Here is a 17,261-nt window from a genome sequence, read left to right as displayed (position 1 = left end):
TGTATTAATTTGATGGTAACAAATATAATTATATAAATGTGTAATAATTTATATAATTTGATATAAATTTACATATATATTTATAAATTTTTATTTATTTGTATTATAAAAGATTTATTTCTACAAAATTATATATATATTGTATATATTTTATTCCATTATAATTATTATAATTTATTTTATATTTATAATTTAAAAAATAATTTTTTTTACTGTGCAAACTTGAACGGTAAATTTGTCCAAATTTGGGCTGAAGAGACAGAGCTCAATTTTTTTATTTAGTCGTTTCAAAATAAAATATTTATTATTATTTTTTTAGTAATTTTAATGCCTACTTAATATTAAAATTATTTTTAAATTTATATTATTTTACAAATATATTATTATAATCAATTTTTACCATAGAGACACTGTGTTTTTACTTTTATTCTTATTGACTTTTATCAAATAAAAAGTAAACAGATAAATATGCACTATAAGAAATTATTAATTTTGTAACGAAATTTTTTTGTTTCTAAATTCACTTTTTCCGTTACTAACGATATTAGAGACGGAATTAGAGATGGAATTACGTTAGCTACGTGAACTTTAGGGACGGAATTCCGTTATAGATATACTATTTTTTTTAGTGATGGCGCGGAGGGAGTATAATAATTGTGTGGAAAGTGAAAAAACAAATACTATTTATAAGTTATAAAATATTATTTCCTCCGTCCTATTTAATTTGTTTGCTTTTTCTATATCCGTTCGTCCCAAGTAAATTCTTACTTTCCTTTTTTCCAAAAATATAATTAAATATTTTTCATCACATTTTAAAATTCATAATTTACAATTTTTATCTTAATTAAATTATTTTATCATGTTAATCTTATTCTGTAACTTCTTTTATTAATAAAATTTTTAATTACTTACTAATTTACATAATACTGAAAACTCCGTACTCAATTATCGTGGACAAGTTAGCTGGACAAAAAAAAATAATTTACATTAATCTACATACAAAAATAAAAAATAAAATAAATAAATAAATAAATAAATAAATAAAAGTATATAATTCTGGTAAGCAGATAATCAAAAATAAAAAAAGTAACCCTAATTGAAGAATTCCGTAAATAGAAATATTAATAGTAATACTCCCTCTGTCCCATTTAACATTAAAAATATATTATATTTGTATAATTTTTTTATTAATATTTTCTTCTCAATTATAAGACATTCATGAAAGTATTTTTGCAATTTTTTTTTACTACATTTGATATCATAATTAATTATTCAAATATCAACACGCAAAAAAATATATTGGAGAGTGAAAAGGAAGTAATATTTCGTATTAAATTATTAATTTATTTTTTAAGTATATATAATACCCCCTCCGTCTATTTTTTTTTAGTTTTTTTTGTTATAAAATGATAAATTTATATTTTATTTTGTGTATAGAAAAAAAAAAAGACAAAAGAGTAAATTATCTGTATAAAAAAAAAACAATTATTGAATATTTCAAATAAAAAAATAGAACACTAGTTTGTAGACAGATAAAGTATATAATGTATATATATATATATATTTTTAATACTAATATTTATAAAATATTATTTAAAAATACTAAAAGTGTCTAGCATGATTCGTTGATTCGCGTTGAGTTGTAGAGCAAGAAGTGCTGTGTGTTGATCTCATAATAGAATCCATCGGACATGGAAGCATCTGCAGAGAATATCATTGCCCCGTTAACGACAAATCCATTGTCCTCCAACATCCTCAGCGCTACGAAGAACTCGTCTCCTTGAATCCCTCGCCCATTCACCTCGTAGCTCGCCAGAACCTTACCCTTCCGGCCGCCGCCGAACTCCGCCGTCCGGTTCTGGAACACCACCAAATACTCCGCCGCCCGCCGCACCTTGTCCGTATAAAATTGATAATTCACGTAGTCTATTACATCCTCGTACCCCTCGTAAAGCTCCGTGTACGGCCCCACCGTCGTGTAGAACGGCGCGATTGTCGCCACCGTGATTACACTCTGATTCTTCAGCATCGTTATCAGCTCCCCGATGCAGTACGCGAAATCGCCGCCGCCGGCGGTGGCGTTTTGGTTTTTCCGAGGGAATCTTTCGTAGTCGATGTCAATGCCGTCGAGGTTGTATGTCTGGATGAGTGATTTGAGGGATTGGAAGGCGTTGGAGATCCAGAGCTGGGCGTCGGCAGGGTCGTACCAGGAGAGGGTTTTTCCGGCGAGGCTCCAGCCGGAGAGACTGGCCAGGGCTTTCACGTTGGGGCGGAGTGATTTGACGGCGGAGACGGCGGCCGGAGTTAGGGTATCCGACCAGTATGGCGAGAAGACGCCGTTTTGAGGGTTTCCGGCGGGGTCGGCGTCGATGGCGAAGCTTAGGAGGAAGTGGAAGTCGATTGCCGGGTCGACGGGGACGGCGGCGATCTTCACCGGCGCTCCGGTGGCTCCGATGTATTCCATCATCACCTTTGCCTTCGTTTTCCCATCTAAAAAAAACATAAATTCAATTTTGTTGTTAAATTTAAATTTAACACTCTGCTAAACAACACTCTATAATAATAACAATACTATGTATACTTGTGATAACATATTATTTATATTAATATAATGCAAATACAACTCATAAATTAATAATACATCATATAATAATAAATAACATATTGTATTACTTCTGGCAACATATTCTTTATATTAATATATACAACACACGTTATAAATTAGTAATCACATACAACAGTTTGAACAAATATCCCATGCTTTTATTACGCACAATATGTGTGTAATAACAACATGTGAAGTTTATATATATATATATATATATTAATTTGAAAATTCATTATCGTACTAAAATTTTTAAATCAACATCTTAATGTTTCCCATTTAATATATATGTATATGTATGTATATATAAAAAATTGAATCATGAAATTTTATGCAATAATACTCACCACAAATTTGCAGGCGATGAAGGAAGAAACCGATAGTGAAGAGCAGAAAAAGGAATCGATGATGTCTCGGCATTCTGCTTTAACTAATTAATTTTCTCAATCTTTATATATATGGAGAAATACTTATAATAATAAGATTGAATATTCATTGGAAATTTCAAGACAAGACAAGATTCTTGTTATGAAGGCCAATGATTGTATATGAACTCAATCTGATTTTAACGAAGCATCAACGACGGCTACTGTACACATCTATGTCAGTTACTACAAAATGGCTTTTAATTTTTTGTTTTTTCGATGAACACCATGCGTGTGCTTGGTTGTTTCGTTTTTTGTGGTCGGCTTTCACTACTAGAAAAAGATTGATAATTGCGGAAATTTGTCGCAAATTTAATCCGTGACAATTAAAAATTACGGAAAGTAATTTTATGACAAATTTATGTCACGATTTTTTGTTTTGACTATTCCGTAAGTAATATTTGCAGAAAAAGCTACAAACAACTTTCTGTGACTATTTAAAGTAGCAGTTTAAGTAACGAAAATGTCCAAGATATTTCTATTCCGTGTCTTTTGACTATTTTGTCACAAAAATTGTCACAAAATTTTTTCTTAACTATTTTAAGTTGCAGCAAAAATAACCAAAATATTTTCAACATTTTAAATTATTATAGATATTGTCGTAGTATAATTTTCGTGACTTTGTAAAATCAAATGTCACAACATAAGTAACGAAAAGAACTATAATTTTTTTTTATTGTTCGTAGTTATTCAAAGTTAATAAAAAAATAATAAAATCATCATCAATATCTTTATTCAATATCGTTAGTAGCTATTCAATTTTTTGTTAAAAATTCACGATGATATATTAAATAAATATGTATATATTTTTAAAAGATAAATTTATAATCAATAATATTTATATAGTTAAAATATAATAACAAATAAAAAATAATAAGGTCACTAGTTCGAAACCCTAAACCCTATATATTATAATTATATTTTTTTTTCAAAAATATAAAATCACGGAATTGTTACAGTTTTCGTTAATATAAAGTCACAGAGGTGTAATGGTATTATTTTGTAACTTAATGTCACGAAAATGTCACAATTATAAAATATTCACGAAATTTTGTTGCAGCTTGCTATATAAAGTCGCGGACATGTCAGGGTATTATTCTATAACTTATTGTCACAGAAATATAATCACTTAAAAAAAGTCACTAGCAAAATTTCACGGAAATGGTTCCGTATATTTTTCCTTGATTTTTTAGTAAAAAGTCACCAATTTGTATTAAAACCGTGACTTTTTTTACCGCAATTATAGCCTAATTTTCTGGTAATGTTTTACTAGTATTTTATTATTCTATACGCAAGGTTGGACGATTTTTAGGATCTACTCCCTCCGTCCTAGAAGAAATGTGAGTTGGAACGGGAATTAAGTAATAATAGTATTTAATTGAAGTGAGTATAAAGTAGGATGTAAAAGACTATAATGCCCTTGATTTTTGAAGGATTTTAAAAAATAGATTAGAGTAATAATTAGGAGTAGTTTGGAAAAGTATGAATAATTTTGTTATAAAATGGGGACCAAAGTTACTAAGTAAGGAAACAAGACAATTGATTTGGGATGGAGGAAGTATTTCTTTAAAATTAATTATTTGTTTTGTGTTTTTTTATGAATATATATTCTTATGTTAGAAATGTTAATAATATAAATAATAATAATAATTTATATTGAATTTTAATTTTTTTTAATAAATAATATATATATTACTATGTCCGTCCGGCTATGGTCTCATTTACTTGCTTCATAGTGATTTTTTAATATTAATTATTATATGAAAATATAATACAAATTAAGAAACAATGACAGAAATATTTTTATTAGTGTCATATAATACTATTATAATGATATTTGAGCAAAAATTTATACAAATATAAGAATATTTTTAATATTAAATACATCAACGCAAAAGGTAAATGAAACTCCCAGAATTCATAATATTCATAAAAAATCGTATAAATGGACTGGTTACCTAAATGAAATAACTAATAGGAGTAGAGGACACAAATGACTGGCGAAACCTGATTTACTTATTTATTTATTTTTTTTATAATTTGGGAATACTGGTAAATTATGTGTGACAAGTGGGTCTGCAAAAAACATCGATAATTTACTTGCTTTTCCTATGCAATTTAGCGGTCCAAAAGGATTTTTTTCAAATACTATTTGCAATATATAAATTTTAGAAAGTAATTAATCTAATTAAAATCTCATTTAATAACAAATTTTACATTATAAGTTAATCTACACCCAATTAATGTTAACAATGCACTTAACATTTAAATGGAACAAACGATATATAAAAAACCAATTTGATTTCAATATCAGCACAATACCAGCAACCTTACATAAACACTTTACATTAAAAAATTTATCCATAAATATAACCGTATATAATGTTAGCCATATTTATTTCTAATTTTATATTCCTCATATGATCATCGTATCTTCTTCTTCTTCCCGCAGTCAAACCCTGAATGCGATAAGGTCAACGTCAATGTCTTCAGGAACTCTCCTCCCCGCCGGAAATCTCGGAAGCAAGTCAGCCATTTGCTTCGCAAATTCCAAATACCCCGCGTAATCCCTAACCGCCGCCGCCGCCGAATCTTCTTGCTTAATTTCCAGACAGCTGTCATTATTCCGGCCCACGTTGACAATGTCGGCAAAGGTCAATCCGTTGACCTTATCCTGAAGCGCATTCTTCTTGAATGTCCAAACACCCTTCCGCCAGCTGAAATGGTAGAGCGGCAGAAACCGCTGCCCGTAGAGGGCAACAAATTCGATTCCGGCGAGTATGAACTCGACCTCTTCCTCGGACATGTAGTACGGAAAGCTGACTCTGGTCCACCCGGGCTTCACGCCATTGTAGCCTTTTTTAATGGCAGATCGAATTTCGAGAGAGCGGCGCCGGTCAATGCCGAGGAGGGCGTGTCCGTACGGGCCGGCGCAGGCGCATCCGCCACGAGCCTGGATGCCGAAGAGGTCGTTGAGAAGCTTGGCCACGAACCGGCCGTCGAGCGGCTTGCCGGCGACGACTTCTCCGGCGGCGTCATCCCGCCATAGGTCGAGTTGCGGCGGCGGCGCCGGAATATGGGAATTGGGTCTGGATGTTGTGTGGATTAGAAAAGATAGGATTGGTTGTCTTTTCACCGCGGCGGCGTTCCCGAGGATTTTGATTTTAGGGTTTTGGATGAGTCTTGTGAATGCTTTTTTGAGGTGGATTTGTTCGATTTTGTGGATAGTGTTGTGGCCGATTAATCCCTTCACCCAAAAGGCTAATGCTGCCCGGATTTTTTGGATGATCGGGGGAGTTCCTGAGTCTTCTCTCCCTTCCACGTCATCCACGTATATTGTGTCCTGAATTTGAACATTTGTTAGGTCTACTTTTTTGGCTGTGGGTGGATGTTGGTATGGCTACGTTAAGGCCAAGCTAGGGTTAGTTATGGTGCCTTTAAATGGCATTGATTATGTGTCTAGAAGATATATATACATGTATAAATTGGAAATTTTAATTTAAGCCTGTTGAAGCCTACTCTATGTTTAGGGTTTTTAAGTTATATATATATATTTACAGTGGTTTTTTTTAAAAAAAAATATGTCGTTGAATATATATATATACATTTTATTAAATTTATGTAAAACTCTCTAAATTTGGGGTACATGATCTTACCTCCTCGTTGAAGCCGTTGACATAATCGACGGTCCCGCCGCCACAAGTTGAGGGCGGCGCGGCGCCGAGTCGGTAAAGAGCCTTGCTCATTAAAAGTATCCCCGGCGTGCCGGGACCTCCCACGAACTTATGCGGGCTCAGGAAGATCGCATCGTAGCCGTCCATTTCGCCGGATCTCATCTCTATCTTCTCGTAAGGTCCACTGTACGTACATGTACTCAACAGTCAGTCCTATCTATTGGTTGATAATTTGTATATAAATATATGCATGATACATTAGAGTGAGACAGTTATTTATTTCATCTAAAATGGTCAATTAATTTATATATGTGGATAGTGATTCGATTAAATCCTTCTTCCTTACCTCGCCGCATAGTCAAAACACACAAAACCGCCGAACTGGTGGAGCAGCCGCGCTACTGCCCTCGTGTCCGTACAGATTCCGGTGACGTTGCTGCAGGCCGAGAACGACCCCAGAATGGGGCGTTTCTGCGACCGGTAGAGCTCGAGATTCTCCCTGAGGGAGTCCATGTCGAGGAGGCCGCGGCGGTCGAGGCCGATCTCCACCACTTCCGCCAGGCTTCGCCGCCATGAGAGGATGTTGGAGTGGTGCTCGTAGGGGCCCACGAAAACGACCCACCGTTCCTGGGCGGACAGACATTTGAGAACCCTGTCCCGGAGAATCGACGGGATGGCGACGCCGATCACCTCCTGGAGGCGCTTGATGGCGGCGGTGGTGCCTGAACCGCAGAAAATAATGGCGTCGCCGCCGCCGCCGCCTAAGCATTTCTTGACGTAGCTTGATGCCTCCTCCGCCATTCTCGTCGTCTTCGAACCCGTCTCGCTGTCGCTCGTGTGACTGTTGCCTGTCCACACGTGCGTAAGAATAATAATAATTAATTAATTAATTATATATCTTAATAATAATCCTTTTCTACTCAAAATTATTCGAATAATGGTGTAAATAAAATAATATTTGTCTCTTGTTTAACTAACTATCAATTTTTCTATTTTTGTATTATCTACAAAATATTATAAATACTCTTTCAATTTAAATATATTATACAAATATTATTATATTTATATCATGCAATATTAAAAAAATTAATTTAATTTTTTTTTACCTTAATTCTTACTATATTTCAATATAATACTTTATCCTTCTCTAACAAACTATATTTTAGTAGCTGTATTATTTACCTAATATTATAATACTATTTCAATTACAATATATTACACAAATATAATTATCTTTATGTATACTAATAAGACAGTTTAATCTTTTTATCATTATTTATATTATATCACAATATAATAATAATATTTTTAAAATTTCGTGTGTAAAAAATAAATTGAGAATTAAATAATTTTGTAATAACATCAAAAGTGAATAATATATATATTTGTTTATTAATTTATTACCGTAGAAGGGAAGCACATTGGCGGTGATATAGTTTTCGATGTAACGGAGGGAGCGGCCGGAGGCGGTGTGGTCGGCGTAGGTGAGGCGGCGCGTCCCGAAAGGGGTAACAAACTCGGCGGTGCCGCCGATGATCTGCGACCGCAGCCACTGGAGTTTCTTCTCGGCGGATTCATGGCTTCTCGGAACGGTGCTCCTTTTCTCAGCCACCGCCGTCGCGTGAAAATCAGCGGTCCGATCGTCGTGATCCTCGCCGGAGCTGGAGCAGGAGCTTTCGCTCAGATCTCCGCCGACGGTGCCATGGTGCCTGAATTCAGACATCTGGAACAGTTGACGGCCACCGCCTGAATCTGGCAAAAAATGATGATGATAACGATGATGATGGTGAAGTTCCATATTAATTGATCGTATATGATTTCAGGCTCAGTATTCGAACAGCTTAATTATATATATATATATATATTAAAAATTTTAAAAAATAATAATAAAATTATATTATTAATTATTAAAATAAGGGTCGAAATCTAAATATAAAAATACAAAATCAAATATCTAAAATACTCAACAATATATAGAGCGATTGATGATCGATGGTGAATCAAGATGACACGTGTGCTTATTTCTATAGGCGTTACATATCTATCTTGCGCCAATAGAATATTGTGCATTTGTTATTAATTACTACTACTAATCTAGAAAATATTTGTTTAATACTTCTCCAGCATCCCATTGTATTTTCATTTTAGACCTCAGTTTTAAGAAAAAATAAGTAGAATTAAAAATTTTTACTTTTTAAAAAAAAATGAATTTTTTATTAAAAATAAAGTGAAAATAAATTTAGATAAAAAATATATATTAAAGTATTATTTTGTGTGGGTCCAAATTCAAAGGCGATAGGTACCGTGTGGTCTGGTCAATGAATCTGCAAATTCTAACGGCGACTTTGCTCCAACATTAATTTATAAGATACTATTTAATTGCAATTTGGAATGCTTTTAAATTTAATAATTTTATTATATATTATTTTTAATAATGTTATTATATATTATTGCAAGGGTTTTAAGAGTGGGTCGTTGGCATTACCGCGTTTCACGATTCCAGGATGGAGATACCATCGGCAATAATACACTGCTGTTAGGACCGACTTAATTCAATATTATTTTGATATTGTTCATTTTGAATTGAGTTCATACTAATTTATTTTTAAATTTTTTATTAAAAGTTTCATACTTTATGTAAAATTTATAAAATGTAACTTCAACAAGGACTTTTAATATTTCATGCTACTTTGGGATAATATAATTACAATAATACCATACATGTATATATATATATAAATATTTTATTTAAATTATATGGTAAATTAAATTTTATTGCTACAGGCGAGCTTCTTCCCCGGAAAGAAAAAAGTAAATAAATAAAATATTTACAGTTTTTTTATATACTTTAAATATCATCAAATAAATAAATAAATAAATTATTCATTTGTATCTTGGTTCCTAAAAATTTTATTCATATATATATATATATATATCTAACTTTTCAGGGCTGTGAAATGATATAATTCAATTATATTTTTAAGTATAATTGTGCCATACATATTTGCAATTATCAAATTTATCAAATATATATATATATATATATATGCGCGCGCGTTTCTTTTATAATTTTAGTTTAATTATATAAATTTTAGTTCTTTACAATTTTAATCTTAATCCTTTATGTTATGTGAGATATGTTAATTGAAAAAATTCTATTACCTATTTTTGACATATTGAGAAAACATCTTTGTGCTTCTGTTGTCGTCAGAATCCATAAACAGAAATATATTTGACTCAGCTGTGCAGTCGTATCAAGTTGTATTTATTTGTCTTTTCTAGAATAGTGTATTCTCAAGGAAAAGTGGACATTTTGAATTTGTCCTCTTGTGGTCAGAAATGAATAGATATATATCATTCTTTATTTGTATCAAACGGAATTAATTACTGTCGGATCAATAGCCGCTGTGGGTTGCTTAACACAACTCGAGATGGTGGGAAGGATAAGAGTGGTTTTGAGAGAGAGAGTGTGTGTAGTGAGAAAAATATTGTATCAATCCTCTTAACTTTTTCCCTTCTCTTCCCTTCCCATCTCCATGCTCTGAGTGAGTGATATACACTATTATTTTGTCGGAGAAGTTCGTCGGTGTCGAAGGGAGATCGGAGTTCCGATTAGGAGAACATTCAGAATCTGAGCTGCCCAGCTATGTGTTAGTTGTCAGTATGCGATTGTGACAACGTATGCTTGTAGAGAGAATTTCCTAGGTAATCAGCTTGTAGTTTGGGTTGAAGTGGGTTTGAGTGTTTTGTTCTTAATCAACACTGATTAATGAACCTCTCCTGAATTGGTAATCCCCCGGATGTAGGATGGTTTATATCCGAACCGAGTAAACAAATAACTTGTCATTTATTGTTTTGGTCTCTGTATTTATTTCATTGACAAGTCGTCGTTACAACTGTAATATAACTACGCTTCAGGAGTTGACCCATTTAAATAAGTGTTCGAGAGTTTATCGGTGCAACACTTATTCACCCCGACAACAAACACGATAACAAAACATACAAGATTCTCAACTGTAAATAATACTCCATTAGAACATCCTGTATGTATTTCTTCAAAATTGTGCGTACTTGTTTTACAAGCAATCATTATTAGATATACAAACTTCTCAAATCGTCTTAACATCTCATAAGTCTACATAATTTATTTAAAACACACTTTGGAAAATTAGGACAAGCTAACAATTTTATATATTTTAACTACACATTCCTTTCATGGTTTATGACCCATAGAATTTAAAAAATAAAATAATAATAATATATATATACTGTACGCATAAAATTGCTAAAATCTGTTATGAAAATGAAATTTGAAAATATTGTATATTGATTATTTATGGAGAGTATCAAAATAATATGCACACATATACCAACCAATAGTTTGAGAGATGCTTAATAACATAAATGTAATTATTTATTATATATTACTCCCTCCGTCCCAAATACCATGTCTATGTTGCCGTTTCTGTTCGTCCCATATACCATGTCACTTTCCATTTTTGGAAAATAATTACACACTTTAATCTCATTTTAAATTTTATTTTTTTAATTTTAATTAAACTAATTAGTTATCTTAATCTTAATTTATAATTATTTATATTATAGGATATTTATTTTCACTAATATATTCTTAATTATCTACTAATTACACCACCTAAAATACCGTGTCTACGGTGTAGCAGACACGGTATCTGGGACGTTGGGAGTATATAATTTTAATTATTGGTTCGTTGTTGACTATTAGTGAAAAAAATAATCAATTCTATGAACCCACAGGCTAAATAAATTAAAATATCTATATATATTGAAATAATTAAACTAATACATATTATTGTGCATATAATTAAATTTTATTTAGCCTACGAGTTTATAGAATTGAATATTTTCTTCACTAACTTTCAACAATGAACCATTAATTAAAATTATATAATATTTAATAGGAAAACATTTTTTTTTTAAAATCTCATATATGGCTTTTTTTTTTTTTTTTTTTTTATCATTTTAGGACTATAACAGAATTTTGTATTGAATTATTTTCACAATTAAAAAAAAAAATTAACAAAAATTGTCCTCACGCACAGAAGCCGCTGATGTGGCAACATTGCAGCACACCGAAAGTTGTGTGGAAGACAAATGCAGAGTATTTGATAATCATTTCAGCCAATCTTTTTTAGTTAAGGGTACAAATCCAATACAAAGTTTAATCATTGTCTTAAAATGATTCTTAAGTGGATGTTCATATGTCATTTACATAATCTTTAGCGTGTGTAATCTTTAGCGTGCCACGCCAATAGTTTGTGTCTGAAGGCCATTATTATTATTATTATTTTTTTAAAAATAAAAATAAATTGTCGACTAATCAATTATAAAATCTAAATATGAGCCTAAAATAAAAATAGAAATAAATAAAAAAATGATCACGTGTGAAATAATAATAAAAAAATCAAACAAATTTCACTATTTAATAAGCAAGTTTATTAGTTAGCATCTCCCAAACTATTGTTTGGTATGTGTCTTTCTACTACTATTAAATACTTTCCATAAAAATAATCAAACATATAGTTTATTGAATCAAGTACCTATATCAAATTGAATGATCCATGTAAAATTAAAATAGGATGCAATTAGAGCTGTTAAACGAACCGAGCTGTTCATGAATTCGGTTCGGCTCGGTTAAAGCTCGTTCGCGAATGTTAACAAATCGAGCCGAACAACATAAACAGACTCGTTTGGTTAACGAACGAACCCGAGCTTTGTTCGCGAATGTTCATTTAAATAATATATTTATTATAAATATTATATATACATGTAAAATTATAATTTATAAATAAATAAAATATTAATTTAAAATATATAAATTAAATAATTTTAATTTTTTTTATAATTTATATATAAATTTTAAAAAATAAGACAAACGAATTCGAATGAAATCGAACGAGCTTAATCGAGCCTAAACGAGTCGAACACAAACACGAATACGAGCTCAAACAACAAAAATTCTTAATGAGCCGAGCTCGAACACAACGAACGAGCTCGAAAGCTTAACGAACAAATACAAACCTTATTCGCGAACGTTAACGAACACTTAAAATTTGGCTCGACTCGACTCGGCTCGTTAACAACGATGCAATGCCTTAAATATATAATTAGAAACAATCATAATTATGGATGATAAAATATTAAATGAAAAGGTAGTTAAAATATATGAAATGGTTAAATTTACCTTTAATTTCGAACAATTTCAAACGTTTGAAATTAATTTGTATGGACTCATGTGACTCATTTTGGAGTACATAAAACACCCAACCTACTACTTATAGTTGGAGAAAACTATTAGCAAATTAATATTATTCACATAACATAGTATAATTTTTGATAAAAATATATTATTTTATCTTACGTAGAAAAATATTATTTATATAAAAACTTAAATCAATACTTAATTTCAAACCAATTTTAATTTACAACCAAATAAACCCAAAAACTACTATAATTATGAATATTTTTATATTAAAACAAAGACAAAACATTATATATATATTGATTAATATTAAAAAATTTTAATACATAAAAATAATTATAATGATTTTTGTAAAGATGATATTATATAAATTTCCAATAATCTTAAATTTAGCAAAATATTACTCCACAAATAATAAAATTATGTATTTTATAATAATTAAAATATTTATATAAAAATCTACATATTTAATAAATTAAAATTTTATTTGATTTAAACTATTTATAATCTATTCACTTGTATTAATATATATTAATATTTCTGAAAAGATATAATTATTGAATATGATATTTGTAAAAGGTTGCTTGCACTTTCTTTTTAAAAATTATAAATCAATAAAGTATTAGTAATATTATTTGTAAAAAAAATTCTTTGTTTACTATTATGTTTAGAAAATTGTAATTTTTGCCTATGATACATATGTGAACTATTACTCTATATACATATATATTATATTGTTTTATTATAATTATTCACATAAATATTGCATTAATCGAACATGACATTGACATAAACAATTAAGGTCAGCATGGTGAACAATTGAAATTTATAAAATTTGTTGGGAAAGTGATTTATCGAACAAAATACGTTCGAACACTTTAAAGGGCCAACTCCCTAAGCGTTGGTGGTTTACAGTTATAACAATGTTTTAACAATGAAAGACAATGCAGAACATAAAACAATAATGAGACAATGTGTTTGTTGACCCGGTTTGATTATCAACCAATCTATGTCCGGGGATACAATCCAGTAGATATTCCACTGATCCGTGCTAATTAAGGATAAAAACAATCACAACTCTTTCAATCCAAAAAGCTATCATGGTTAACTAGAAAAATATCTCCACAGGTTCACGTTGTCATAATCGCGTTCTGACAACGACCATACAATAGAGCAGCTCAGAGTTTAATCATCTCCGGTTGAAACTCCGTTATCTCCGATCTCCGTCAACCTCTCCGGTGGATTTCAGTGTTAAACAACAGTTCAAAATATGGAAAAAATAGGGAGAAGAGTGAGAGTACATACAATAATTTCTCTCTCTATATATTGGCTCTCAAACCTCACTCACCACCAAACTTTTTCTCCTTTGGTTGTATATATACCATGCAACCTTGGAAAGAACACACCTCAAAATAATTTCATTTAGCATAGAAATAGATGAAGTGTTCTTTAATGAATCTGCACGAGTCTGACCATCCCTAAAATACCATGTTTGACTCTTGCAGACATTTAATGTTTGGACACAATGAATAATATCAAGCACACAGATTCAGATGGCAAGGATTGCAGAGACAGTCTTACTGTAACCTACGAATGCTAAAAAAGGTAAAGTGGCTGCAACGTGAAGAAAACCTGATGAACCATATGCCAAAATAAACTTAGGGGGTGTTTATGCACAAAATTAAACTAAAACAACATAAAGCTATTAATGAAATTGATAATTGCATATATATATATATATATGTTTGGTAAAATTATAATTATACTTAAAAGTATAATTGCATTCTATTAATTTCACAGTATTCTATCGTATGAAAAATTATAAAATAAAAAATATTTTGATGAAATTTTTTCTTTGTTACAATATATAGAAATGGATAAATTCGATTAAAATAAATAACTGTGAAGTATGTCCAAAATTTGTAAATATGCAATGGGGACACTTTGCATATGGAACAAAAATCCAGTGGCCAACTTGTTATACAACCATCTATGTACTTCTATTGAAATATTTAAAACTACTATATTAATAGTAAATATTTTTATCCTTGTAAATGTTGTCTCATAATATATATATATATATATATATATATTCTAATTTTGTGTGAACAGAGTGAGATATCTATCTAAAGCAATCATTCTTTTCAAAATAATTCTTGATTTTATTTATTTATTTTTTAAAAAAGAAAAAAAGAAAAGAGTTTAGTATGGACATTTCTATCAACACTCCAAACTTATTTTGTCAAATTACATAGGGACTATTGTATTATGAAAATATGCTAAAGTAAACGACAAGACATTTGCCAAAATACTTATATATGTATAAAGAAAATAAAGGAAATTGTTTTTTAATTAGTACCGTAATTGGTCCTATTATTATTTTAAAACTCTAAATGGACTATGTATGGAACGATCACGTAATTAATATTTTTTCATAAAAATGATCATTCGTCAGCGAAATTGATATGTCGTTGATAATGTGGTTCGTCGGTGCTGATTTGACACTGAAATATATTTTTCTTTCTAAATTTTTAAATATATTTTAATATAATTCTTTTAAAAAAATCCAAAATTTGTCCATGTGGCTCTGACGTGTCTCATACGTCAATGCCAAATCAGCATCGACAAACTACATTATTGGCAACGTATCAATTTTGATGACAGATGACCATTTTTGTAAAAAAAATTAATTGTGAGACAATTTCTATACTTATTTCATTTAGAGTTTACAAATGATAATAGAATCGAATATAAGATTAAGAAATAGTCTACCGAATGAAATATTGAATTATTAATTATTATTATTATTATTATAGAATTCTATGCATGCTTATAATCATTTAGGTAAAGGAACATGTACAACCTCATTTTACTAAAATAGAGGCGTTTTATTATTTTGTCTACAAATAATTGATATGATTCTCATTCGATAAATGTAAAACTATATTTTCGAGTTCATCGAAATTCTAGTTATAGGAATAATGAATCTATTATCAAAATATCTAACATTACTAATATATAAATTAGATGGGCCGTCTTCCGACTTGAGTTGGGATTTGAATAGTAAAAATTTTGAATTTAAATATTTGTATGATGTGATATAAATATGTGTTAATGTGATGTTTTGAATATAAAAGTGATTTTTAATATAATATAAAAAATAAAAATAGGTGTTTGATTTGATATTTTTAAAGAAAAAAGTTGGATAAACAGTGGATTTAAAATACAATTTCCAAACAAACACACCCTTAAAGGATTGCAGAAAGTTTATAACATTGTATTAATTTGAATAATATATAATAAAATCAAAATAATCAAAAATAAAAATAAAAGTACATGATACAATTGGATGCAATATTTATATACATATTTTATATTCTGGATCCTGATACGAATATGTAAATTTATTTAAAGTGATTGTCAGTTCAACCAATAATAATAATAAAAATAATAATAATAATAATCATAACAACAATAATAATATTGCAATGTATTATTTCGTTGAGTCAACTGTATTTATTAATAGTGAAAATAATTATATAAAAAGTTGTGTCAATTGGATATAAATAGTTTGTTTGTTGTTTATTGTTCAGTTTAATGTGAGACTTATAATTTTTGAAATTACATATTTATTTTCAATTTGTATCTTGATTTAAATATTTCCTAATCAAATATATGTTTTTTTATATCATGTACCAAGAATTGTATAGTTAATAAATATAATATTTTGTATCCAATTGTTGATTTTTTGTGAGTTAATATAATATATATTATATATTTATTTATTTTTATTATTCATTGAGAATTGTATAGTAAAAAAGAGTAAAGAAAATCCAATTTTTATTAAACTAAATATAAAATTAATAATTATATAGATATAAAGATAAAAATAAATATACCAAAACAATCTTCTCAAATGCAAGTGGAAAGGCAGCCCGTGACCTCAATTTTGGTCTTTGGCCACTTTCCTTTTTTCCTTTCAAGAAAACACCAAAAACAGCTCATTTAATTTAATTTTTACAACATTATCACATCTTCAAAAATTTCCATCCCATCCCTTCATTCTTTTCCTTACCAAACAAAAAAAAAAAACAAAAAACTTTACACTAGTTAGATAATTATATAAGTTTCGTTGTTATAATCTATCTTCTAAAAATTTTAATTCTTTATAAACACTTTATATGGATAATAAGTGTAAGCAATTTATACACTAAAGTCAAAATTAAATAAAATTCAAATAATTGAACTATAGCGACAAAAAATACAAGACAAAATTAACAATTTTCCCGAGGCAATCCTATATATATATATATATA

The 17,261-nt window shown here is 29.7% G+C and overlaps 2 protein-coding genes across 2 annotated transcripts; both read right to left on the bottom strand.

Annotated features, from left to right (window-relative positions):
- Positions 1 to 1,612: 1,612 nt before the first annotated feature.
- LOC127248508 (chitinase 2-like) lies at positions 1,613 to 2,470 on the bottom strand. The gene has a single exon (XM_051270871.1). The coding sequence runs from the start codon at positions 2,465 to 2,467 to the stop codon at positions 1,613 to 1,615; it is 855 nt and encodes a 284-aa protein (XP_051126828.1). The 5' UTR covers positions 2,468 to 2,470.
- A 2,859-nt stretch (positions 2,471 to 5,329) lies between these two features.
- Positions 5,330 to 8,545, bottom strand: LOC127248452 (uncharacterized). Its single transcript, XM_051270793.1, has 4 exons — positions 8,109 to 8,545; positions 7,051 to 7,552; positions 6,687 to 6,888; positions 5,330 to 6,373 (listed from the first exon to the last, which is right to left on the bottom strand). The coding sequence occupies exons 1-4, from the start codon at positions 8,500 to 8,502 to the stop codon at positions 5,483 to 5,485; spliced, it is 1,989 nt and encodes a 662-aa protein (XP_051126750.1). The 5' UTR covers positions 8,503 to 8,545; the 3' UTR covers positions 5,330 to 5,482.
- Positions 8,546 to 17,261: the final 8,716 nt, after the last annotated feature.

The sequence above is a fragment of the Andrographis paniculata genome, unplaced genomic scaffold (assembly GCF_009805555.1).
Source record: "Andrographis paniculata isolate CXL003 unplaced genomic scaffold, ASM980555v1 Contig34END, whole genome shotgun sequence".
Lineage (NCBI taxonomy): Eukaryota > Viridiplantae > Streptophyta > Magnoliopsida > Lamiales > Acanthaceae > Andrographis > Andrographis paniculata.
The sequence above is the reverse complement of the archived record's forward strand: the minus strand, read 5'-3'. Positions and strand labels throughout refer to the sequence as shown.

Bases quoted from the DNA above. Each gene is read 5' to 3' on its own strand.
- LOC127248452 (XM_051270793.1), bottom strand. From the start codon at position 8,502: ATGGAACTTCACCATCATCATCGTTATCATCATCATTTTTTGCCAGAT. The intron at 7,553-8,108 runs GTAATAAATTAA...ACGTGTGGACAG, and splicing joins CAATGTGCTTCCCTTCTACG to GCAACAGTCACACGAGCGAC. The intron at 6,374-6,686 runs GTAAGATCATGT...GTTCAAATTCAG, and splicing joins TCAACGGCTTCAACGAGGAG to GACACAATATACGTGGATGA.
- LOC127248508 (XM_051270871.1), bottom strand. From the start codon at position 2,467: ATGATGGAATACATCGGAGCCACCGGAGCGCCGGTGAAGATCGCCGCC.